The 27,082-nt window shown below is 36.2% G+C and overlaps 1 protein-coding gene across 1 annotated transcript in view; it reads left to right on the forward strand.

Annotated features, from left to right (window-relative positions):
* The window catches only part of LOC101893029 (nucleomorphin), a 102,578-nt gene that overhangs the window by 63,487 nt on the left and 12,009 nt on the right, over positions 1-27,082 (forward strand). Inside the window, exon 6 of the mRNA XM_059124707.1 lies at positions 3,878-4,010. Coding sequence (XP_058980690.1) covers positions 3,878-4,010 — 133 coding nt within the window. The remainder of the gene's footprint in view (positions 1-3,877; positions 4,011-27,082) is intronic.

A 27,082-nucleotide genomic window follows, 5' to 3' on the forward strand; every position in this document is an offset into this window, starting at 1 on the left:
TTGCCGTTCATATAATTTTATAGACGAGTTTATTTTTACAACTTTATAATAGGGGGATGCGTTTAAGGTTGTATTCGCTATTAATTCTTGCAGCGGGAAATTGGATTAATGTTATTCGCTACTCTTTAAAGTAATTGAAAGCCAAATCCAGAATTTTAGAATCAAATATTAAATATATGAGGTCTAGGTGCCACTTAATTGTAGGATTTTGTGGTAAATGACAACTAAAGGTTCTAAGTCGATTGAGTTCAAATTTAATATTCTAAATTCTAAGAGAGTTCTTCCTTCCTTCTCAAAAAAACACAATATTTATTTTTAATAGTCTTAGCTCTACGGTCCAAGGACTGACAATTGATCAAAGGGATTTTTTCTTGAAAAAGTGCTCAGAAATTCTCAATTTTTTTCTCTGCTATGCCAAATTTTAATGCCCTACACCACACAGTGGTCAGAATATTATGTCTTTGTGCATTTCTTTCTACCATGGAGAAGGGAGCGAGATAGACCCATAGTTGCTATTGAGGATTTTCTTAGACTCACTTTCTGAGTCGATTTATGCATGTTCGTCCGTCTGTCCGTCCATACGTCTGTCCATATATTTTTGTAAACAAAACACAGGTCGCCATAATAATCCGATTGAGACGAAATTTTCCAAACAATATTTGTTGGGCCCAAGGACGAACCCTATTGAAGTTTGGGAGAATCAGTTCAGATATAGTTATAGCTCCCATATATTAGATATAACTATAGCTCCCATATGTATAGTCCCTCACATCCCTAATATACAATCCACAACAGTAATCTTTGGTGCTAGATAGCAGATACATCTCAGAAATATGTGCTAAAAATGTTGTCAAGATCGGTTCAGATTTGGACATAGCTCCCATATATATCATTATCCGATTTCAGGATTATTGTACAACAAATGGCAAATATCAGCACAAATGGACTGAATTTAGGCATTTCCGCAGGTATTCTGCCTAAAAGTAAGTGCTCCAAATTTTGGTGAGAACCGATTCAGATATAGCTATAGCTCCCACATATATATGTTTCATCCGATTTGGTGTTAAAGTCCCTCACATGCGTAATATGCACTCCACAACAATGATATTTGATACCAATGATATTTGAAAATACCTCTGCAAAATTTTAACGAGATCAGCTCAGATATACGAGATCTTTATCCGATTTTGCAGTTATGGCTCACGATACATACTCTCAGAAACATGGCTAGAGAGGCCAAAAAGTGACTCATCGAAATAACGATTTAAGACCCTTGGTCTCTTTGGTCAAAATCCGTTTCAGAACATATTTAATCGATCTAGCAATGTGCGTCCGTCCGTACATCCGTTTGTCTGTCTGTCGTGCTGGCGACCACGATAACTCTCGAAAAGAGTATCCGATTTGGTCTAAACTTGGTACATCGTTATATTATTAGCAAACTTAGGTCGAGTTCGAAGATGGGCAACATCGGTCCCCTCCTTCTGGTAACTCCCCCACAAAAGGTCGAAATTTTCAAAGAAATATTTTACTGCAAAGAAAGAAAACGGATAATCCGATTTTGCTCCATCTTTGCAAATCCCAATTTTTGCATCAGGGCTAAGTGAGGTGCAAAAATGGCCAATATCGGTTCACTCCATCAAAGTGCCCCCCATAAATGGTCAAAATTGTGAATAATTATAACTCTTATAAAATTACAAATTACACATCACAATATTTATATTAAAACAAGATCTGGTGTTAAGATAAAGCATATCGGTCCATTCCTTCTGATACTTCTTCTGGTCAAAGTTTTGAATAACAAAGCGATCATAAAATCCGAAATAAGCATCCGGCGTTCTTCATATCTTATATATCCCAATAATTTCTACTAACACAAGATCTGCTGTGAGTACCTGTCCTACAACGGGTGAAAAATTTGAATAACCATGAATCTTATAAAACGCGAAATTAACATCAGATTCCATTCAGACTTGGCACATCTCAATATTTCCATCAACACAAGATCTGTTATAAAAATGTCAGAAATCGGAAAATTCATTTGGGTCCCTCCCTCACAAAGGGTCAAAGTTTTGAATAACCAAAACGACGATAGAATCCTAAATAGGCATCCTGCTGTTTGAGGATATACAGGGTGAGATAAAAAAAACTGCAACAAAGTCAAATGCCATAATTTTTACATTTTTTTTGGCAAGAATTAGGGCTTTCGAACGGCCAATGAAACCGTCACACGCTGTTCGAATGTTGCTCTACGGTATTTTCGCCCATTCCCGGCGAAGCGCTTGCTTGAAGTAATCGACACTTTGGTGTTTTTTAGTGCCAACCTTGCTTTCCAAAATACTCCAGACCCAATAGTCCAACGAATTGGTATCCGAAGATTTTGGTGGCCATTGTGCGCTGAAAATGAAGCGAGGAACTTCATTTTGTACCATTCTTGGGTGGCGCTTGCTGAGTTCTGTTGGAATGTTCGTGCCCAAGGTTTTAATACACCCTCCAGAATATTTTCGCGATAATATTCGGCATTTATGCTGATGCCACGGTCGATTAATACCAGCGTAGAGCGACCATCAGCTGTTATGGCGACCCACACCATTACCATGGCCGGCGCTTGAGTTCTGGTGGCCAACCGAAGGTGCACATTTTCAGCTGACCTCTTTGGCAAGTAAACCCGATCATTTTGTTTGTTTACAAACTACTGGACCACGAATGTTTTCTCATCGGAGAAAACCAAATTCGGCAGTTAACCACTTTCGGCCAAGCGAAGCAAGTCTTTATCTCTTTTGAGTCTATTTCCTTTCTGTTGCGGTGTAAGTTCTTGAACTTGTTGGAATTGCAATGACTTACGCCGAGCTCATTTTTCAATATTTGCCGAATGGAATATTGCGATATGTTCAGTTAACGAGCCATTTTTCGGCCACTGCGACGCGGGTTTCGATCAAGTCCTTTCTTTACTTTTCGAACGATTTCTGCTGATTTTGCTGTTTTTTCCGTCAACTTCCTTGACGTACGAGATACAAAAGATTTTTTCTCACTTAAGTGCTGGAGTGCTCTAACGATAGCCACTTGTGGTTCTCCAGTCAAGTATAAAAAAATCACACTATTACAGCTGTCGGACGAGTTGCGTAGAAGTGACAGCAGTCTTAAGTTGGTTGCAGTTTTTTCATCTCACCCTGTACATCTGTCGGCAGATCCCACTGATACTTTTTAACTTATTTATAATTTTATCGCCAGCAAAACCTTGAATTTTTAAATCAATATTTCGGTGTCCGCATTCTCCCCCTCAATAATTTAATAGAATACACAATCGCTTTATAACTCAATTCTTATTTCATGTTTCTCTCTTTTTTTTGCCTTTCGAAACAACATTAACGCAAAATTCTATTAAAAAATTTATATTAATTTTATGATCCAATGATGGCGTAAAAGTGTTAAAACATCATCATAAAAATGAACCAAAAAAATACGAGCTGTGGTAACAGGTGGTGCTCACCAAAATGTAGAGATATGAATATTTGATTGACGTTTGAATGGCTTTTCTATTTACAATTCTCTGGAATTTTGCTCTTTATGGCCATCATGTATGCATATCAATGTCGTTCGTTTGATGTGTGGAAAGGATATAAAATGGGCATTTCAAAAAAAAAAAAAAAAGTTTGATAAGAATGGGCAATACGTTTTAATATTTCTTTGATGACAGGAAGAATGGATATTCATGTCAGTCCTTTGCTGTTGCTGCTACATAAAATGGGTTATGAAAATAAATTCATAAAAATTAATGATTTTATATGCGTTTCTTGTTTTAAATGGCATATCCTTTAAAAAATTCTCATATTTGTTTATGATATTCATATTCTTTGTATTCTTTGTTTTCTATTTCTAGTTCTGGGCTGCCTATGTTCCATGTGAGGCCCAACATCGAGATGCAGTACAACTAACATTAGAACAAATCGATGTTATCAAACGTTTGACAGATCGTTATTCACCGCAACTGACGACCTGCACCTCAGCACAAGGTAAGTACAAAGTTCAGAAAAAGAAATTGAAGAAGGACTCTTTAATTTTATTTCTAAATACGCAACATAATATACAACACACGCTAACTACTAAACCATTTACAAAATATGGATTTAATAAAAATATCTTAAGGCTTATGGTCCCAGAGGGAATACATGATTTTATATGGGCAAAAAACACACTTGATTCTAGATGGTTAGGGAAAACAAAGCTGCCAGGAAGGCTCAATACTTCATTACAAAAAAAAAAAAAAACTGGGTTGTTTTCGAAGAAATCCGTTTTAGTATCTGATTTCCGTGGTTTTTTCATTCATATTTCAAGGAGCTTCTTTTTTGTTTTTGAAAATTGAGTGTAACTTCCCTGTTGAAACAAAATATTGCAAATATTCCTCTATTCCTCTGTAAGGAATGTACAAAAGTCGGACGGAGCCGACTATGTGATACTCTACACCACTATGCATATTTAGCAGAGCTCCCGTAAGAAAAATTTGGCAAAGATATTTCAGAGCTGTATTTGATATATTTCCCTGAATATCGTTGTTACGGAGTGCATACAACGGCTGTGGGTAACAAATATGACAAATCGGATGAACAGTATATATGGGAGCTATATCTATATCTGAACCGATCTTCACCAAATTTGACATACTAGCTTCTAGACTTAATTCGGTCGTAAGTTCCAAGTATTTGGGCAAATATTAGACGTTTGGTGCACAATAAAAGGTAAATCGCACGAAGTTATATATGGGAGCTAAATCCAAAGCTGAACCGATCTCGATAAAATTTAGCAAATGTATTTCTGAGCTATATTTGATATATTTCCCCAAATATTGCTGTTACAGAGTGCATATTACGGCTGCGGAGGACAAACACAACAAATCAGATGAACAATATATATGGGAGCTATATCTAAACCGATTTCGATAAAATTCGGCGTACTTATGTTGAGGTCCAATCTGATCGTAAGTGCAAAATTCCATACTATTCGGACTGACATTACACGTTCGGTGCACAATAAAAGGAAAATCCGACGAAGATATATATGGGAGCTAAACAAATGATTTGTGGATAATACAATAAATGCGAACTGTACTTTGTTTACAAAAATACATGGACAGACGGACAGACAGACGGACGGACAGACGGACGGACGAACATGCATAAATCGGCTCAGAATGGGATTCTATGCAGATCATCAAAAGGAACTATGGGTCTATCTCGTTTCCTTTTGCCTGTTACAAACAAATGCACAAAGACATAATACCCTGACCACCTAGTGGTGTAGGGTATAATTACAAACAAATGCACAAAGACATAATACACTGACCACCTAGTGGTGTAGGGTATAAAAAGCTTATATTAAGAATTTATGTAAAGTAGATTATTTCAATGCGAATCATGGCTTTAGAGTATTCACAATTTTGGAACTATATCCAACTCTGAATAGATTTTCAATATTGCAGTATAGCTGGATAGTATACAGGGTGAGATAAAAAAAAACTGCAACAAACTTCAGACTGCTGTCATTCCGACAGCTGTTAAAACTATTCCAGTGACAGCTCATTATATTGTTGACAAGCGTACAAAAGCTTTTTGGTGAGAATTTTCCAGAAAAAAAAATTATTCGTTATGGAATTCAAGCGTTATAGTGTGATTTCTTTTTATTTGGCTGGAAAACCACAAGAGGCTATTGTTAGAGCACTCCAGCATTTAAATGGGAATAAATCGTTTGTGTCTCGTACCATCACTCGTTACCGTGATTTTGGTAGCGTAGCCCGACGTCAAGGAAGTGCACGGAAGAAAACAGCAACATCAGCAGAAATGGTTCGAAAAGTAAAGAAGAGACTTGATCGAAACCCGCGTCACAGTGTCCGAAAAATGGCTCGTGAGCTGGACATATCGCAACATTCCATTCGCAAATATTGAAAATTGAGCTCGTGTTAAAGCCATTGAAATTCCAAAAAGTGAAAATAGACTCAAAAGAGTTGCTTCGCTTGGTCGCAAGTGGTAAACTGGCGAATTTGATTTTCTCCGAGGAGAAAACATTCGTTGTTCAGTAGTTTGTAAACAAACAAAATGATCGTTTTTCTTGCCAAAGAGGTCAGCTGAAAATGTGAACCTTCGGTTGGCCACCAGATCTCAAGCACCGGCCATGGTGATGGTCTGGGCCATAACGCCATAACAGCCGATGGTCGCTCTCCGCTCGTAATAATTGACAGCGGCATCAGCTTGGGCTTGGGCACGCAAACATTTTGGCTGCAAACTTTGGACATACCAACAGGACTCAGCACCATCGCACTCAGCATGCGCCATCCAAGAATGGTCACAAAATAAGGTTCCTCGCTTCATTTCCAGCGCACAATGGCCACCAAAATCTCCGGATACCAATCCGTTGGACTATTTGTGTCCAGAGAGTCGATCAGCTCAAACAAACGCTTCGAACAAATCTAAACTAATTCTAAAATTTGATGCTATTTCCGACATTTTTTGCCTTCATTCAATAAAATTTAAAAAAAGGAAAAAATATGGCGTTTGACTTTGTTGCAGTTTTTTATCTCACCCTGTATATATTCCTGATCAGCGTCAAATTCTAAGACGATTTAGTCCCATCCGTCCGTCCGCCTGTACGTCTGTTAGAATCACGCTAGAGTCAAAGCGAATAAGATAGGAAGCTAAATCAGTTTTTTTTCGGCAGGCAGGTCAATTCTGAAGATGGCCTATATCGGAGCACGATATCTTATGGCCCGTATATAACGGTACCTCCCAATATTCGGTATTCTGATGATTTTATCTACATTTTACAATGGAATTGTCTGAAAATTCATACAAGAAGTTCTTTCTAAGCACTTTACCGCCTGGAAGAGATTTGTCTACATAGGTCCACGATATCATATGGCACCCATACACCTGCACCCCCGATATTCGGTGTTTTGATGATTTTAGGGACATTATTCACTGAAGTTGTTTCAAAATTTCTATTTAGAAATTGTAATTGGTACTACAGTCTATGACAAAAAATTGTGTATGCAGGTCCACGTCTTCATATAGCATCCATATTCGGTATTTTGATGATTTAACCTATATTATTACCGGAGTTGTTTCAAATTTCGTAATGAGAACTACAGTCTATGACGGAAAATTCCTATACAGGCTCAGGACCTATATTCGGTATTTTGACGATTGAAGGAAAACCGAAATTGTTTTAAATTTAGTATATGCAGTTCCTAATATGTACAACAGCCAGTGACATTAAATTGTCTTGGCAGGTCCAGGTCTTCGTATAGCCCCCATATAACGGTACCTTCCTATATTCAGTATTTTGTATTTATACACTGGATTTTTTCCAAGTTTCGTGTTTGAATACTGAAATGGCCTATGATAAAAGGTTGCCTTCGTATAGACCCCATTATAACGCTACTTTCGGTATTCTTAAGATTTAACAGAATTTTTGAGGGATTTTATGTTTTGAAGATTTTTAAATGGAGGAGAGTATTCAAAGTTTGGCCCGGCCGAACTTATTGTTTTTTAGTTGTTTTTTTTTTTTTATCAACAACAATATTTTCACATATGTTTTCCAATTATATAGATTATAGCTAAGCCCGGTGCGCTTCGCTACCCCCTTTGATTTTATATGCATTCAAAATTTCATATACGAATATTTTTTGAATTAAAAAAAAAAAAATAAAACAAATTCAAAATTTTGAAAAAACCTAATTATTGTAATACTTTAATGCGTAAACGAACAAATAGCTCGGTCTACTAACGCGTGAACATGACAGGAACAGCTGACCATGAGAAATGCAGAAACATGGCAAATTTAGTCCGCTTCCACGAACGGTTTGTGCTTCGGATTAATTTCATAGCAAATGCCAAGCGTGCAGGAAACTGTAATCTTTTGAAGTTGAGTGGCATTTCTCTTGCTTTAGAGAATTAGAGGTAGCAACATACTTCCCCGTAACAATCGTATCAATGCAGAGGTGTTGTGGGTCAATGTTTCTAATAAAACCATACCCCAATCTGAACCGGTTTCAATATAATTTGACAAAATTTAATTTTACACCAAATTCCGTCACACCTTGCATATTGAAATTGGAGGTACATACCGTGTTTGGTGCTATATATAAATCTTAGCCTATTTTTTATGAATTTATCAAAATTTATAATTATAACTAAATTCCGCCACACATCTGTATTTCATTGGAATCGGACATATCGTGTTTGGTACATAACATACATGAAATCGGCCGAAATATATAAAATGTCTATGCAGGCTCAGGTCTTCGTATAGGCCACTATATTTGGTATTTTGACGATTTTAGGTACAATATTCACCGAAATTGTTTTTAATTTAGTATGTAAAGATCTTAATAGGTACCACAGCCTGTGACATTAAATTGTCTATTCAGGTACAGGTCTTCGTATAGGCCCCATATATCGGTACCTCCCTATATTCGGTATTTGGCGATTTTAGTGGTATTATTCACCGGAATTGTTTCATATTTCGTATTTGAAGTTTCTAATGGGTACTACAGTCTATGACAGAAAATTGTCTATGCCACGTTCTCGTATAGCCCCCATATATCGGCACCTCCCATTATTCGGTATTTTGACGACTTTGGGTACAATATTCACCGGAATTGTTTCATATTTGAAGTTCCTAATAGGTACCACAGCTAGTGACATTAAATTGTCTTGGCAGGTCCAGGTCTTCGTATAGCCCCATATAACGGTACCTTCCTATATTCAGTATTTTCATGATTTTAACTGCATTATTCAACGGCTTTTTTTAATGTTTCGTATTTGAATATTGCAATGGCATATGACAAAAGTTGGCTATGCAGGACCACGTCTTCGTTTAGATATATACGGTATTTTTAATATTTTAGCAGAATTTGGAATTTCATATCGATTTTTTTAATTTTATAACTGCTACTTAATTTCGTGAAGAAAATGTAGTCCGCCTTCACATTTACAAAACAAATAAAAATAAAAAAATCCATCTTATTTTGGCACTTTCATTGCATTGCCCTCTTAAAACCTATAAGACTTAACTTCGACCCATTTCGCTTGCAGAATTGTTCCATTGAAAGCATTCACTTATTATTATTGTGTTTTTATTTTTCTGTGTCGGCACAAGAGTCACTTCACTGCCATAATGTCACTTTTGGCATTCCCATTCTCAGTGCTATTTTTTCTACATTTTTTTGAAGTTTGGTGATTTTCTCGGCATTTGCTTTTAGTCCAATTTTGTGTCGAAGAAATACTGCAACTCCCCGAAAACACTTAGTAAAACTGTAGTTAAAAGCCTGATGCTAGCGCAGCCGAACAAATAGAAAAAAAGTACATTGACAGAAGTTCTGTTTATATTTTTTTGCTGCTGCTGCTTCTGCTTGTTTTCTTTATGAATTATGGGTTGGCCAAAGTTTTTTCTTTTCTCCTGCAAACATACCTCCCAAGAAGTGGCTTCTGGGAACGTTAGTTTTTTTGGCGTCCACCTCTTCATCTTCTTCTCCTTCTCCTGTATAAACATCCATTTGCAGCACATTAAAAAAAGAAAAACAGAAATCCGAAATGGCAGTGCTTTGCAATGAAATCAGTCAGTGAAAATGGCGAAAATGGTTGCTTGCTCAGAGAAATGCTGAAAAAATATTCAGAGTCTGATTTTCTTTTGCACTGCTGTGTTTTCTTTTGCTTTTGTAAGTCCTCCGAAATCCTGCCAAAAATGTTCTTTTCACGACGTCACGACAACATTAAAGCGGAGAAAGTTGCCTATAACGACAATCGCCAAACAAAGGAAATGCAATTGCCAGCCAAGCATGGCGGGAAAAATGGAAAAACGTTGTTACAAAAGAACTTCTGGAAAATTATTTACAATTCATTTATGGCAAAATGTATGACAACAACAACATCAACAACAAAGAAAACAAACACTAATAATTTTACAATATGCAGTCCAATTCTATAGTTGTGGAAAATCATGGAATTATCATCATAATCTTTGTTAAGAATTGTTTTTTTTTAACGATTCCATTTATTTAGGTCTTATGCCATCCCTTTTAGTATCAATCTTCTTTAGTGTTTGAAAAAAGAAAAAATCGAAGAGGTTGAGAAATACTTTGAAATGTAAAGGGGGTTTAAGGGCTCCTAGCTTTGTTTAAGGAACTGATCTTTTAAATGTACACACAAAAGAAGGTCAGCTTATTGATGGTGTATTAGGCGGGAGGTTCGTATACCAACAGATGAAGCTCATTCGTTCTGTATACGGATGGGGAAATAGGCAAGCATGGATCCTGATCAGGAAGTTATACTCGCCGTCCAATTTACTATAAACTGTGCACATCCTATTAATTTTGTGAATCGAAGATAAGTAAAATCGAGCCTAAATATTTTTAAAATTGTAACGAAAATAAAATAAACCAAACTAAAAAGTATCATTCGGTTTTGCCAGCAGATGCATACCCTCAGCCACTATTCGATTATTGAAATATATTTTTACTTTTCTTATGATTATTAAAATGTTAGACCCTATATGGAGTAGGTTGCGAGGATATGGGCCAATATTGTCCATTTCGTATCGGACCGAAACAAATATGATATAAATATTGCGACGTGCCAGATTTGGGTTATATCGACTACTTCCTTTACTTTATAAGAGACTACTTGAGCTCGGCGCACTGGCTACCTCTTTTGATTTTATATGCATTCAAAATTATGAACATGCCAGGAACAGATGATCCTGAGAAAAGCAGGAACATGCCAAATTTTGTCCGCATACACGAAGGGTTTGCCCTTCGGAATTATTAATTTCATAGCAAATGCCAAGCGTGCAGGAAACTGCAATCTTTCGAAGTTGAGTGGCATTTCTGTTTCGAGGAAGCAACGTACTACTCCGTGATAATCGTATCCTTAATTAAATCATTCTGTAATTTTTTACTGTCAGTAAAGCCATTGTGGGTCAATGCTTCTTAGTAAAACCATATCCCAATCTGAACCGATTTCAATATAATTTGACAAAATTTACTTTTACACCATATTGCGTCACACCTTCCATGTTTTATTGAAATTGAAGGTACATGCCGTACTTGCAGCATAAAATTTCTTATTGTAACTAAATTCCGCCCCACATTCTGAATTTCATTTCATATCGTGTTTGGTGTATGCTTTGCACCAATCGGACGAAATACATATATATGGGAGCTATACCCAAAGCCCAACCGATTTCAACATAATTTGGAAATTTTTTTTTTTTTTTTGGTACAAAATGTCTCTCTGTTCGAGTTTCATTGGAATCGGACATAAATATGGCGTTAGGTGGATCAAATATGTAAAATCGGCTGAAAATATATATTGGAGCTATATCCAAATCTGAACCGATTTAAATATATTTTAACAAATTTATTTTTGTACCAAATTTAGTCTCTCTTGCCGAATTTGATTAGAATCGAATATAGGTATCGTGTTTGGTGCATCAAATATTTGAAATCGGCCAATAATATATATGGGAGATAAATCCAAATCTGAACAGATTTCAGTAAAATTTGGCAAATTTTTTTTCGCTCGAAATTCCGTTACGTATTTCAAATTTGGTGACTGTATCTGTAATCGATCAATAGATATATGCATATAAAATCTATATTTTTGTTAGGGACCTCCGATTTTGATGCTATATCTCCAGTCTCAAGTAGAATTTTTATACCCTACACCACAAGGTGATTAGGGTATTATGTCTTTGTGCATTTGTTTGTAACAGGCAAAAGGAAACGAGATAGACCCATAGTTCCTTTTGATGATCTGCATAGAATCACTTTCAGAGTTGATTCATGTATGTCAGTCCCTCTGTCCGTCTGTAAACAAAATGCAGGTCGCATTTATTATCCGATTGAGGTGAAATTTTCCAAACAACATTTGTTTGGCCCAAGGACGAAACCAATTGATATTGGAGATAATCGGTAAAAATTTTGATATAGCTCCCATATATGTTCGTCCGATTTGCTTTTTATTGTGCACCAAACGTGTAATATCAGCCCGAATAGTATGGAATTTTGCACATGCAACCAAATTATGCCTAAAAATAAGCATGCCAAATTTGATGGAAATCGGTTCAGATATAGCTATAGCTCCCATATATATTGTTCATCCGATTTGTTATTTTTATCCTCCGCAGCCGTAATATGCACTCTGTAACAACAATATTTGGGGAAATATATCAAATCCAGCTCATAAATACCTTTGCTAAATTTTATCGAGATCAGTTCAGATTTGGATATAGCTCCCATATATAACTTCATCCGATTTACTTTTTATTGTCCACCAAACGTCTAATATTTACCCAAATGGGATGGAATTCGGCACATACGACCGAGTTGAGTCTAGAAGGTAGTATGCAAAATTTGGTGAAGATTTAGCTCCCATATATATCTTTATCTGCTTTAGAATTAATTTTGCACCAAATGGGCAATACAAGTCGGAATTTAAAAGATACAAATGCTTCGGCGTATTTAGTCCTTTAAATTTTAAATTATACTTATAATCATAGCGTGTATGATTGAATTCTCCCATGAAAACTTTTACTTGTTATATGGAGCTCAACTAAATTAGCAAAGTGGTGTAGGGTATCATAAAATCGGCCCCGCCCGACTTTAGGACTTTCTTTACTGGTTAAAATTAATATTGCCTATGTTACTTTCAGGCGATGCTATAGTGTATACGGAAATTTCAGAAATATCTGTGCATGGGTTTTCGAGTCCATACATTGCAAAACAAACATACAAACAATTTCCTGTTTTATAAAGGGTGAGATGAAAAAACTGCAACCAACTTTAGACTGCTGTCATTTTTAAGTCACTCGACCGACAGCTGTTCAAATTACTTCAGTGAAAGCTCATTATAATGTTTACAAGTGTACAAAAGCATTTTGGTGAGAATTTTCTGTTTCGTATCATCGCTCGTTACCATGATAATGGTAGCCTAGCCCGACGTCAAGAAAGTGGACGGAAGAGAATAGGAACATCAGCAGAAATGGTTCGAAAAGTAAAGAAGCGACTTCATCGAAACCCGTGTCGCAGTGGCCGAAAAATGGTTCGTGAGCTGAACATATCGCAATATTCCATTCGGCAAATATTGAAAAATTAGCTCGTGGTTAATGCCATTGAAATTCCAAAAAGTGCAAGAATTTACACCGCAACAGAAAGAAAATAGATTCAAAAGAGCTAAAGAGTTGCTTCGCTTGACCGAAAATGGTGAACTGCCGAATTTGGTTTTCTCCGATGAGAAAACATTCGTTGTCCAGCAATTTGTAAACAAACAAAATGATCGTGTTTACTTGTCAACTAGGTCTGCTGAAAATGTGCACCTTCGGTTGGCCACCAGAACTCAAGCGCCAGTCATGGCGATGGTGTGGGCCGCCATAACAGCCGATGGTCGCTCTCCGCTCGTATTACTCGACCGTGTCATTAGAATAAATGCCAAATATTATCGCGAAAGTATTCTGGAGGGTGTATTAAAGTCTTGGGCACACAAACATTTTGGCCGCAGACCTTGGACATTCAAATAGGACCAATAATGATTACAAAATGAGTTTCCTCACTTCATTTCCAGCGCACAATGGCCACCAAAATCATTGATTACCAATCCGTTCGACTATTGTGTATGGAGTATTTTGGAAAGCAAAGTTGGCATTAAAAAATACCAAAGTGTTGATCACCTCAAGCAATCGCTTCGCCGGGAATGGACCAAAATACCGCAGAGCAACATTTGGGCAGCCTGTGACGGTTTCATTGGCCGTTTGAAGGCCATAATTAGTGTCAAAGGTAACCAGTTCAAACAAATCTAAACTTATTCTAAAATTTGATGCTATTTCCGAACATTTTTGTTTTTATTCAATAAAATTTAAAAAAAAAATGTAAAAATTATGGCGTTTGACTTTGTTGCAGTTTTTTATCCTACCCTGTATATGCACAGTGGTGTATGGTATTATAAAGACGGTCCAGCACGACTTTGCCCTTTCTTTACTGTTTTTTATTTATTTTTTTATTTCTCTTCAAAAACAAACAACAAAACATTTTTATAATAGGAGTTCTTAAATAATTCCTGAAGAGAATATCCCAACACAAAAACTTGAGAAACTAACGAGGTTTGGTAGGTCTCTCGCAAACCATTAAATTCCCTGCTTTATCGTTGGTAAAAATTTTATTTTTTTTCCTTTAAAAATAAACATTTTTCATAAAAACTATAAACGGAATCCAATATTTTATGAGACCTAATAAAATTGGAAATATAATCGAAACTCCATCATGCGAAACTAAGACAACAGCCTTGTAATGAGTTTTTGCGCGTTGTCGTAAAAACTTTAACAGCATAGTTAAGAAAAAAGGGTATATCCTAAGTCCAATCTAGCAATGTATTGATCTACTTTTGTCCCTCTTTTTGTACAGTTCCAAGATGAGCTGTATCGATCAATGATAATTGTTCCCCATATAATTGTTCCTCCACATATTCTATATTTTGACGATTTTAACTATATTTTCTAAAGCAATAATTTAAAATTCGGTATTTAGAGTTCATAACTTCTCCTCCTGTGGCAGAATATTGTCTATGAAATTCGGTATTTTCATGATTTTAGCCACAATTTCTAAGGGAATTACCTAAAATTTGATGTTTGAATTTCGTAAAGGGATTTACGCCTGCATCAGAACAATTTATATAAAGGCCAAATTTTTTTGTAGCCCCCATCCTTATTTTTCAAATGGTGGAGACTATAAAAAGTTCGGCTCGATTGAACTTAACACCTTTTTTATTCGGAAAAAATTGTCAAAGACAATATATTAAGTTTTACGTAGACATTTACATTTTAAATAGAGATGTTGACTGTGGCTAGTCTAATATGAGCAGAACACAGATAAATTTGTAATTTCAAATGTCTGTATTATGCTATCATTTAGATCACTGAAAATCACCGAATGTGCCAATATAAATGCTTGTTCAAATTTGAGTGTTCTTTTTTTGGATATCTGATTTGCCTTAAGACCTGATTTTAGGTACAAAAACTGAAGCACTGTCCAATGTATTTTTAAGAACTTCAAGGCCAACCAAAAATTATCGTCCCTGTCGAATCTAACGTCATTTTACTCGCTATTTCTTACTAACTTAAAGAGCTTGGTTTGAAATACACGTCATCCTTTGTTGTTCCCACGTCTTGTTGAAATACATATTTCTCTCTAGCTTCATTCATTTGTTCATTGTCTAATAGGAGCCACTTCCGATCGCACTCAGTTAGGGTGGAAAGACAACGAAAACAATGTTGCTGCCTGCATCCATTTCAGCTTTACTTCAAGACATTTATTTACTTCCTTTTCAAAGTAAGAACAATGCAACAAATTAACTACGAAAAAGAAAGAAAATGAAAATATTACCCCCCTGATCACCCTCCCTTTTGCTGGAAAACATCACACTGGGCGAAGTATTTATTCAGAAAACAATTCTCATTTTTGTTGAAAGAGTTGAACAGGGTTTTCGTAAATATACTTCAAGTTCTTTTTCCTCTTCTGCTTTTTCTTTTAAAACTTCATCAATATTTAGAGTTCCTTACATTCTCGAGTCGAGTCGACTCGAATCTATTCTCTAATTCCATTTCCCGTAGCACAAACAACAAAGCCGACAACAACAACATCAACGATAGGAAAAGAACGAAAGAATTGTTAAAAAGTTTTATTCCACTTGCATATTCTTTCGTTTTCAATGAATTTTAAGCCGCATAGAAAATTATGACGAACCCCCGAGAAGTGGCAACTTAAAATGTTGCCAACCAACCAACTGAAGTAGAATAGCGAAAATTTAAGTTTGTTATTTATGTATGGAGAAAAGTTTGGATTGTTTTTTTTTTTTTCATGTACATGTAGAGTATGTGTGTGTGTCAGTTAAAAATAAGACAGCATCAATGGGGATTTTTTTGGAAAATTCATACTTAAAGATACTAAATAGTACTCAAAACTGTGTTTTTAGACTGAAATTTAAACTTGGTATGTCCAACAGTACCAAATACTTTGGCTTTAGAATTTAGTTTTATGATTTTGTATGTAGAATCTTAAAATTTTCGCATGTATATCACCTTTACTGCAAGGTAGCAAATAAGTCGGCCTTATGAATATTCGGAAACATGTAGTTGGCATATCCAATGAAATCTAATTTCGGTCCCGTCAAACTATGTCGAATTTCGTAAAAACAATTTATTGCAAATATTCAAAATATTAGTGTGAACATACACCTTATTTTTTCGGAATTAGAGAATACCCCAATCGAACGCAGACCTCAAAAAATCAATCATCATCGACATAATAGAAATATCACTGTAAAATTTTAAAGTTATACATTATATAGTGCCACCTCCAACACGATGTACACTGAGGAACATTACTTAATCGATCCATCAGCATTTTTCCCCAACCTTCTAAATTTTTTACCCTCAACAGTATGTTGGCATAGGGTATATATCAGGCTCCGCCAAATAAATTGTTTAAAACCTCATCCATATGGCTAGAGAGGTTATATATCATTTGATACGTCCAAAACGGGTCTCATCGAAATAACGGTTTTATCTGGTTTTATCTGGTGCCCACGCTAACTCTCGAGGGAAGTATTCGACTTTATCCAAACTTGGTACATCGTAATATTATTATCAAACTAAGATCGAGTTTGGAGATGGGCCACTCTTTCTGGTACATCCCCCTCAAAAGGTCGAATATTTAAAACAAAAAATATTTTACTGCACAGAAAGAGAAAGGATAATCCGATTTTGCTCCAACTTTGCATATCCTAATATTTGCATGAGTGCTATCCCAGGTGCGAACATGCATAATATCGGCACACTTCATTAAGTACACATTTTTCGAAATATTTTATAACTGTTCCAAAATTTGATGCAAGAATCCGATTTTCTTCAAATTATACACATCACATTCTTCACGATGGAATATATGGGTTCAACCCTTCTGGTACATCCCCCATAAAGGGTCAAAATTTTGAATATTCATGAAGCTCATAAAACGAATCCGATTAACACCCGATTCCATCCAATATTTCTACCAACATAATATTTCTATAAACACAAGATATATTTTAAATATGGTACCTGCCCCATAAAGTGTCAAAGTTTTGAATAACCGAATAACGATTATAAAATCCGAAATAAGCATCCGGTTCTCTTCATATTTCACACATCAAATTATTTCTACTAACATTAGATCTGATGTGAAGGTGGGTTATAACGGTCAACTCCCTCTGGTATATCCCCGCAAAGGGTCAACATGGAACACGGCGCTTCTCTTCTTCCAAAATCCGTGCGCAGTTACCAACAAAGACTTCATTATAAACACCAACATTTGAAAGTTCCAACTTCATCGGTTCACCCTAAACCAAACTATTCCAAATGTAGTACCATTTAGTACAGTTCGCACACTTGGTACACATTTTCAAAACCACCTTCATATATAAAACCAGTAAAGAAAGTCTTCAAGTCGGGCGGGGCCGACTTTATGATACTCTACACCACTTTACTAATTAAGTAGAGCTCCACATAACAATTAAAAGTTTTTATGGGAGAATTCGAACATACTCGCTATGATTATAATTATAATTTAAAGTTCAAAGGACTAAATATGCCGAAGCATTCGTATCTTTTAAATTCGGAATTGTATTGAAATCGGATAAAGATATATATGGGAGCTATATCCAAATCTGAACCGATCTCGATAAAATTTGGCAAAGATATTTCTGAGCTGTATTTGATATATTTCCCTGAATATCGTTGTTACGGAGTGCATATTACGGTTGTGGGTAACAAATATAACAAATCGGATGAATAATACATATGGAAGCTATAGCTATATCTGAACCGATCTTCACCAAATTTGACATACTAGCTTCTAGACTCAATTCGGTCGTAAGTGCCAAATTCCATCCCATTTGGACAAATATTAGACGTTTGGTGTACAATAAAAGGTAAATCGGACGAAGTTATATATGGGAGCTATATCCAAATCTGAACCGATCTCGATAAAATTTAGCAAAGGTATTTCTGAGCTGCATTTGATATATTTCCCCAAATATTGTTGTTACCTCTGTCCGTTTAGATAATACCAAATGGTACTATTTTAGAAGTTTAGTTACATTTTGGATCTACCCTACACTCCATCCGCGGCTCCCGTTTCAAATTTCACAATTTTTCCTCCCTCTATTTGTCTAATATAAAGTATTCAGTGTTTAGTATATTTTAGTGCTTTTCGTACCCTTATCACTCGCCTACGAAACAAAACTTGCTTTTACAAAATTTTAATATTCTGGTCTTAGCCGTTTGGTCTGGGCGTTGATTATCAGTAGTTATTCAGTTAGTTACTCTTTTCCATAAAATTCATAATTTCAGCTCTGTTGCTATATTTATACCGAATGTGGTGCCATTTAGTACTTTTCGTACATGTTATATTACGAGTTTCCAAATTTACCTTATCTAAACGCTACATAGCAACAGTGATTTCTACGCCAATATTCAAAATTCCAGATATTTTCCTACACCCTATAGTAGGAATTTTGCATCTACAATGATCCTAAAATCAAAATTTTCAATTTCAGTTCTATTCCTATACTACATGCTAACTTTAGCACAATTTCTTACTTTTCGAATTCATATTGGACATATTTTCATTTCTATACTAAATTTCAAAATTCTATCGTTATCCATTCGCCCACAACCAAAATTAGTACCACTAAGTACAGTCCTTTCGCTGTTACAGTAATTCTAATACCAAAATTCATATTCCAGTTCTCTCCCTATACTTTATCCTAAATGTCGTACTTTTCGCATTCATATCGGACACATTTCCAGAACTACTCCTTTCTATACTAAATTTCAAAATTCAATTTTCCCTATTCACCCACAACCAAATTGTTTTAAATTTAGTACCACTTAGTACAGTACTTACACTTAGTGCACATTTCCAAAACCACCTCTTCATATCAACCTTGCTTCCTGAACCTGTTTCTCCTACTAAATTTTACAATAACTTTCACATAACTCCAAGTGGTACCAATCTTAGTGAATTTTAGTACTTTTGGTACACTTATTGTTCGAATTGTCGAAGACCCTTTGGATCCTCTGCCCTACACAATATCAAACACCATCATTCCATATTTCAGATTTCCAGCTCTATCCCTTATCCAAATACCGAATTTAATACCATTTAGTACTTTCTGTACATGTTTAGTACATATTTCCAAATCCACCTTCAACTCTCAACGTTACATTCTAACAGCAACCCCAATATCAACATTCCAAAATTCCACACAAGGAGCGCCTTCTGAGTACTTTACCTCTGGTAGAATATTGTTTATATAGGTCCACGAAATGGAAGATATACGATTTCATGGACCTATATGGTACCTCCCGACATTCGGTATTTTGATGATTTTAGCTACAGTTTTTAATGGAGTTGTCTGAAAATCCACACAAATAGTTCCTTCTAAGTACTTTGCGCCCTGGAAGAGAATTTTCTATATAGGCCCACGAATTCGTATAGCCCCGACACAGTCAGTATTTTGATGATTTTAGCACAATTTTTTACAGAAATTATTTCAATTTTATTAAAGTTCGCAATGGGTACTACAGCCTATAAAAATGAGTATGCAGGACCTAGTCCTTTGACGGTATTTATCGACGGAATTTTTTTGGAAATTTTCCCTTCAAAATGATTGAGGGCCGAACTCATCTGCTTTTTTACTTGTTTGTACATACCACCTAATCTTAAGTCGTTTTTACTTGTAATTTCAATAAAATGTCCATTAAACTACCATGTTGGCGCTTAACTAAACACACCGTTTTAAAACTTATCTAAGTGCCGAAGAGCTAACTATACATTTTTATATTTCTTGAAACTATCCCTTTTCAGTATTTAAACTAACTTCAATAAATAAATATGTTATTAATGTTGTTCGAGTTTTAAGTCAACATCATCATCAGGCTTTATGCAACTCCACCACCCCCACATCTCTAAGTTTACATTGCTGATAGTCCTTATGGGGAACCTTATGGGGAACTTTAAAGTTTATATAAACTTCCTCTTCCCGCTGCTCGAGGTTTTTGCTTAGATTGCTTACATAAATTTATGATGTTTGTTGTAGCGTTTTTTGTTTGTTTTTTTATTTTTTTTTTTTATTTTTCATTCTACTCGTTCTTTGGCAACATGTTTCATTTCTTTATAGGTCGAAAGTCTTTCCCATAGTTTGGTCATAAGTGTACAAAAGTTGAGATTTGTTTTTTTTTTCCTTCTTCACGCATCATTTTCCTTTCCCACGCTACTTTGAGGTGCATTCCGGTACGAAATTGTTTAAAGTCTCAAAGGTGCAAAGGAAAAGTTTTGAGCTCAGGTCGTTGTGTTAGGTTGGGTGAATTTTTTTTTTCTCGATGTTGGAGGGCATTTTTAAACGGATGGAAAGCATGAAAAATGCTAAGATTGCTGAGAGAACATATTTGTGTTGCTTGCCACTGCTGGTGCTGCTGCTTGCACAAAAGGACTTGGGGATATAAAAGTTTTCGTTGGAGAGTATTTAAGGCTAGTTTGTGGAAGGAAATAAAGAAATATTAAAAGTTTTCGAAATTATTTTTTTTCTATGATATGTGAATATGCTTAGGCCGAGGAGTTAATGTTGCAGTTTATTTTGAAATCTATAAAAATAAAAAGTAATATGTAAATGTTTTAAAAATTTTGTCTTTAAAATTCACTAGAAAAAAATGGGCTTATCTACTGAACCTACTATTGAAAATTTCATCAAAACATATATATCTACTAAAGACGTCCATATTTGGAAAACTTTCATAAATGCAAGGTGACTTAATGGAGTATCATGTGAACTGTCATTAACTCATTACTGTATGGTAGGACGACAAAAATATGTGGAGCACTTCTAGGTATACCACTAAATACTTATGCAGCTTTCTGGGGTTTGTAATGCCCTTGCTGGTACGTCGTCGTCTTTAGTGAGGTCTAAAAACTCAATTGTAGAGCTGTACTGAAAACTAACGATATTCCCACAATTGGATTGTTTCGATATTAATATTTCAAAGTATTGATACTATCGTTTATTTAAATATCTCCGTATTTTTACATTCCCCTTCGGCTATACAGGGTGAGATAAAAAAAAACTGCAACAAAGTCAAACACCATAATTTTTACATTTTTGTTTAAATTTTATTGAATGAAAGCAAAAAATGTCGGAAATAGCATCAAATTTTAGAATGAGTTTGGATTTGTTCGTATTGCTCACCTTTGGCAGGAGTTATGACCTTTAAACGGCCAATGAAACCGTCACACGCTGCCCGAATGTTGCTCTGCGATATTTTGGCCCATTCCCGTCGAAGCGCTTGCTTGAGGTGATCGACACTATGGTATATTCTAGTGCCAACCTTGCTTTCCAAAATACTCCAAACACAATAGTCCAACGGATTGGTATCCGGAGATTTTGGTGGCCATTGTGAGCTGGAAATGAAGCGAGGAACCTCAATTTGTAACCATTCTTGGTTGGTGCATGCCGAGAGGTCTACGGCCAAAATGTTTGTCTGCCCAAGGCTTTAATATACCCTCCAGAATATTTTCGCGATAAAATTTCGACATTTATTTTGATGCCACGGTCGATTAATCCGAGCGGAGAGCGACCATCGGCTGTTATGGCGGCCCAAACCATCACCATGGCCGGCGTTTGAGTACTGGTGGCCAACCGAAGGTGCACATTTTCATCTAATCTCTTTGGCAAGTACGAATACGATCATTTTGTTTTTTTTTACCAACTGCTGGACAACGAATATTTTCTCATCGGAGAAAACTAAATTCGGCAGTTCACCACTTTCGGCCAAGTGAAGTGGCTCTTTAGCTCTTTTGAGTCTATTTTTTTTTCTATTGCGGTGTAAGTTCTTGCATTGGAATTTCAATGGCATTACCCCGAGCTCATTTTTCAATATTCGCCGAATGGAATATTGCAATATGTTCAGCTCACGAGCCATTTTTCGGCCACTGCGTCGCGGATTTCGATCAAGTCGCTTCTTTACTTTTCGAACCATTTTTGCTGATGTTGCTATTTTCGTCCGTCCACTTCCTTGTCGTCGGGCTACGCTACCAGTATCACGGTAACGAGCGATGTTACGAGACACAAAAGATTGATTCACAAAATCCCCAAACAAAACGGCTAAAGCTAGAATCTTGAAATATTGCATGAGGGTCAGTCTTGTATTAGAGTTGGGATTTTGAAAATTCGTATTAAAAGGATACGAAAAGTCCCAAAATGTCCTAAAAGTTGGATACTTTGTATTGGACAAACAAGGTGAGCTATATTTCTGAAATTTGAAATGAAGGCTGCTGATGGAGTGCAGGATAGATGTACTAAAGGGTTTTTTGGAAATTCGACGCTTACAGTTAGTAACATTAATGTTCCAACATGGTACTAAAATTGTACAATTTGGTTTTATGTAAACGGATAGAGCTAAAAATTTGGTACGAAAACCAAGGTTAGAAATTAAGTTTGATATACAAAAGTGGTTTTGGAAATGTTAATTGCGAACTGTACTAAATGGTACTAAATCTGGAGCAGTTTGGTTTAGGGTGAACCTTCATCCGTTCACCCTGGAACTTTGAAATGTTGGTATTAGATCCTTATTGGTGGTAGGTTTCTGATAAAGAGGTGGTTTCAAAATGTGTACTACAATTGTACGAAAAGTACTAAATAGTACCATATTTGGTACAGTTTCGTATTGGGTTAACATATAATGCTTGAAATGAAATTTGAAGTATATTATTAGGGTCGCTGTTCATGTGGAGGTCCAGGTCCAGGTGGTTTGGCAAATGCATTGTATAATTGTACGAAAAATACATAATAGTACTATGTTTGGTATTGGTTGAAGGGATAGGTCTTGAATCCTGAAATTTGGGGCTGAAATCCCAAAATTTAATATTGAGGTCACTGTTGGCTTAAAGATATTGAGGGGGTTTTGCAAATATGCACTATAAGTGTTCGGAAAGTACTAAATTGTACTAAGTTTGGTGTTGGGTAAAGGGATAGAGCTGGAATCCTCGAATTTGATGTTGAGGTCTCTCTTGGTATCTGAAATTGAAATATGGAGGTGGTTTTGATTTGCTATAATTGTACGAGGAGTACCAAATGTTACTAAATTTGATATTGAGCGAAGGGATAGAGCTGGAATCCCGAAATTTGGAATTAATGTCTCTGTTGTTATCTGGAAACAAGGTATGGAGGTTGTTTTTGAAATGCGTACTATAATTGTTGGAAAAGTGCTAGTTGGTACTAAATTTGGTATTTGGTGAAAGGATAAAGCTGGAATCCCGAAATTCGTCATTGAAGTCTTCCTTTGTATATGGGATTGAGATATGGATGTGTGCAAAATGTCTAGGATTGAGACGTGAAACGTTTTGGTAAATGAGTACTATAATTGTACGAAAAATACTAAATTGTACTAAGTTTGGTACTGGGCTGGAATCCTAAATTTATTGTTGAGGTTTCTCTTGGTATCTGAAATTGAAATATGGAGGTGGTTTTGGAAATGTGTACTATAATTGTACTGCGTACTGCATGTTACCGAATTTTGTATTAGCTGAGGGGATAAAGCTGAAGTTCTGAAATGTTATGTTGAGTTCACTGTTGGTTTCTAGTTATTACGTATGGGGAAGATAAATAGTTTTGTACAGAAAATTTGGATGTGCGTCCATTGTGCAATGGTTTTACTAATGCCCCCTCGGTTATCTTCAAAATAAAAGATTTTTAAGACTATTTGTATCAAAACGAAAACATTTCCTATTCTTCTTTCCGAAAAAAGAAAAACTTGAATATTATACAGGGTGAGATAAAAGACTGAAACCAACTTCAGAGTGCTGTCATTTCTAAGCCACTCGTCCGACAGCTGTTAAAATGCATTATTCCCGTGACAGGTCATTATATTATTTACAAGCTTACAAAAGCATTTTGGTGAGAATTTTCCAGAAAAAAAGTTATTCGTTATGGAATTCAAGCGTGTTAGTGTGACTTCTTTATATTTGTGATACTGTGATACTGGTAGCGTAGACCGACGTCAGGGAAGTGGACGGAAGAGAACAGCAACATCAGCAGAAATGGTTCGAAAAGTAAAGAAGCGACTTGATCGAAACCCGCGTCGCAGTGGCCGAAAAATGGCTCGTGAGCTGAACATATCGCAATATTCCATTCGGCAAATATTGAAAAATGAGCTCGGGCAAAAGCCATTGAAATTCCAAAAAGTTCAAGAACTTACACCGCAACAGAAAGAAAATAGACTCAAAAGAGCTAAAGAGTTGCTTCGCTTGGCCGAAAGTGGTGAACTGCCGAAAAATCATTTGTTGTCCAGCAGTTTGTAAACCAACAAAATTATCGTGTTAATGCCAAAGAGGTCAGCGGAAAATGTGCACCTTCGGTTGGTCACCAGAAGTCAAGCGACGGCAATGGTGATGGTGTGGGCTGTCATAACAGCCGATGGTCGCTCTCCCTCGTATTAATTGCCACGGTCGAATCAAAAATCAGAAGAAATGACGAATATAATCGCGAAAATATTCTTGAGGGTGCTTTAAAGCCTTGGGCACGCAAACATTTTGGACGCAGACCTTGGACCAGACCATTCCAACAGGACTCAACACCAACGCACTCAGCACGCGCCACCCAAGAATGGTTACGAAAAGAGGTTCCGCGCTTCATTTCCAGCGCACAATGGCCACCAAAATCTCCGGATACCAATCCGTTGGACTATTGTGTCTGCACTATTTTGGAAAGAAAGTTTAGCACTAAAAAATACCAAAGTGTCGATCATCTTAAGCAAGCGCTTCGCCGGGAATGGACCCAAATACCGCAGAGAAACATTCGGGCAGCGTGTGACGGATTCATTGGCCGTTTGAAGGCCATAATTCGTGCCAAAGGTGACCAATTCGAACCAAACTAATTCTAAAATTCTTTCTGTCTCACCCTGTATAAAACCTTGAATTTTTGAAAAATTTAGTACGATGTATGAAGTTTTCATTAAAAAACAAAATGAAGAAATTGTGCATTTTGAGTACAAAAAAGCTGTCAGACTGCTGTCATTTCAAAGCCACTGTTGGAACTGGTCTAAAATTTTAGGTTGGACTTCTCGGTGATGAAGTAGCGGGCACTTGCTAGTTCCCAATATAAAAGTTGATTTGTTACGGGTAGCTCTACTAAATATGTACGGTGGTGTAGTTTATCACATAGTCGGCTACGCCCGACCTTTGACCTGGTTTTACAACTGGCGTTTCGTCCGATAATTAATAATTAATTGTGTTTCGAAAATAGTACAGAGATATTTGGCTTTGGCGAGATTTTAGGTGGATTCTGGAAAAATTCATCGATTTATATTTTATTTATCAAACCCTAAAGGCCTATTTTGAAAAGACTTGCACTCATATGTTTATATCCATCATCGCTTTGAAAATCCGCCACGTTCTATTCAATTCTTACTGAATTTTATTTAACGCGGAAAAAGTTCTTTACATTTCCAACACAAATGTAGGCTAACATAAAAAACAACCTTTTGCTGTTGGAATGCTTTCAGGAAATTGTAAAACGAACAAACAAACATAAATATGCCACAGAAAGTAAATATTGACGGGTCTAATATGGCAAACAGGCAACCAACCCACTTGGCGTGCCTCAATCTCTCCCCAACCTCCTGTCCATGAACATTCTCTAGCATAATTTCACTCTTTAACAATTGTCCTAGATTTTTGTTCTGCATTAGTAAAGTTATTCCAAAACTAAGCAAAGTAGATTGCTGATAACAGAAACTATAAAATACCCTACATAGAAGAAGTCGTATGTAAAACCTGAAAGGAAAGATGTACCAAAGGGTTTTTGGAAATCCGACGTTTAATATTTGTAACATTAAAGTTCTAACATGGTACTAAAATTCTAAAATTGTACAATTTGATATTATGTGAACGGATAGAGTTAAAAATTTTAAATTTGGTTAGAAATTAAGTTTGAAATGCAAAAGTGGTTTTGAAAAGGTATGCTAAGTGTGCGAACTGTACTAAATTTGAAACAGTTTGGTTTAGGGTGAACGGATGAAGCTGGAATTCTGAAATGTTGGTATTGGGGTCCCTTTTGGTGGTGCATTAAGAGGTTATTTTGAAAATGTGTACAGATAGGTTTTGAAATCGAAAATTTATTATTATGGTCGCTGTTCATGTGTATGTCCAGTCTATATAGAGGTGGTTTGGGAAATATATAGTATAATTGTTGGAAAAGTATAGGTCTGCAATCCCCAAATTTGATAATGCAATCTCTGTTGGTGACATTCTAAAATAAGAGATAACATTCCGAAATTTGTTATAGAGGTCACTGCTAGTGCCTGTGGTTACTATATGGAGCCATATGGCAAGAGAGGGTATATACAATTGATTCGGCCAAAAAGTGCCTAATCGAAATAACTATTTCAGACCCAAGGTCTCTTTGGGCCAAAATTCCTTTCAGGATATTTGGAGTCGATCTAGCGATTTCCGTCCGTCAGTCTTTCTGGTGCGCACCATAACTCTCGAAGGGAGTATCCGATTTGGTCCAAACTTGGTAGGTGGTAATATTATTGTCAAGCATAGATCGAGTTCGGGGATGGGTAATATCGGTCAACTCCTTCAGGTACTTCCCCCACAAAAGATCGACATTTTCAAAAATAAATATTTTACTGCCCAGAAAGTAAAAGGATAATCCAATTTGCAAATCCTAATATTTGCATCATTGCTATGTCAGATGCGAAAATGAAAAATATTGGTCCATTCCAGCAAGTACCTCCCCCACAAAGGGTGAAAATTATGATTAATTATAACTCTTACAAAATGTTATATAATAGTCCGATTGCCTTCAAATTCCACACAGAACAATATTTTTACTAGCTCAAGGTCTGGTGTGAAGATGGAATACATCGGTCCACTTCTGGTATCTCCCCCACAAAAGGTCAAAATTTTTAAAATCCACGTAGCTCATAAATCGCGAATTTAATATCCGAT

This window comes from Musca domestica, unplaced genomic scaffold, assembly GCF_030504385.1.
Source record: "Musca domestica strain aabys unplaced genomic scaffold, Musca_domestica.polishedcontigs.V.1.1 3, whole genome shotgun sequence".
NCBI lineage: Eukaryota > Metazoa > Arthropoda > Insecta > Diptera > Muscidae > Musca > Musca domestica.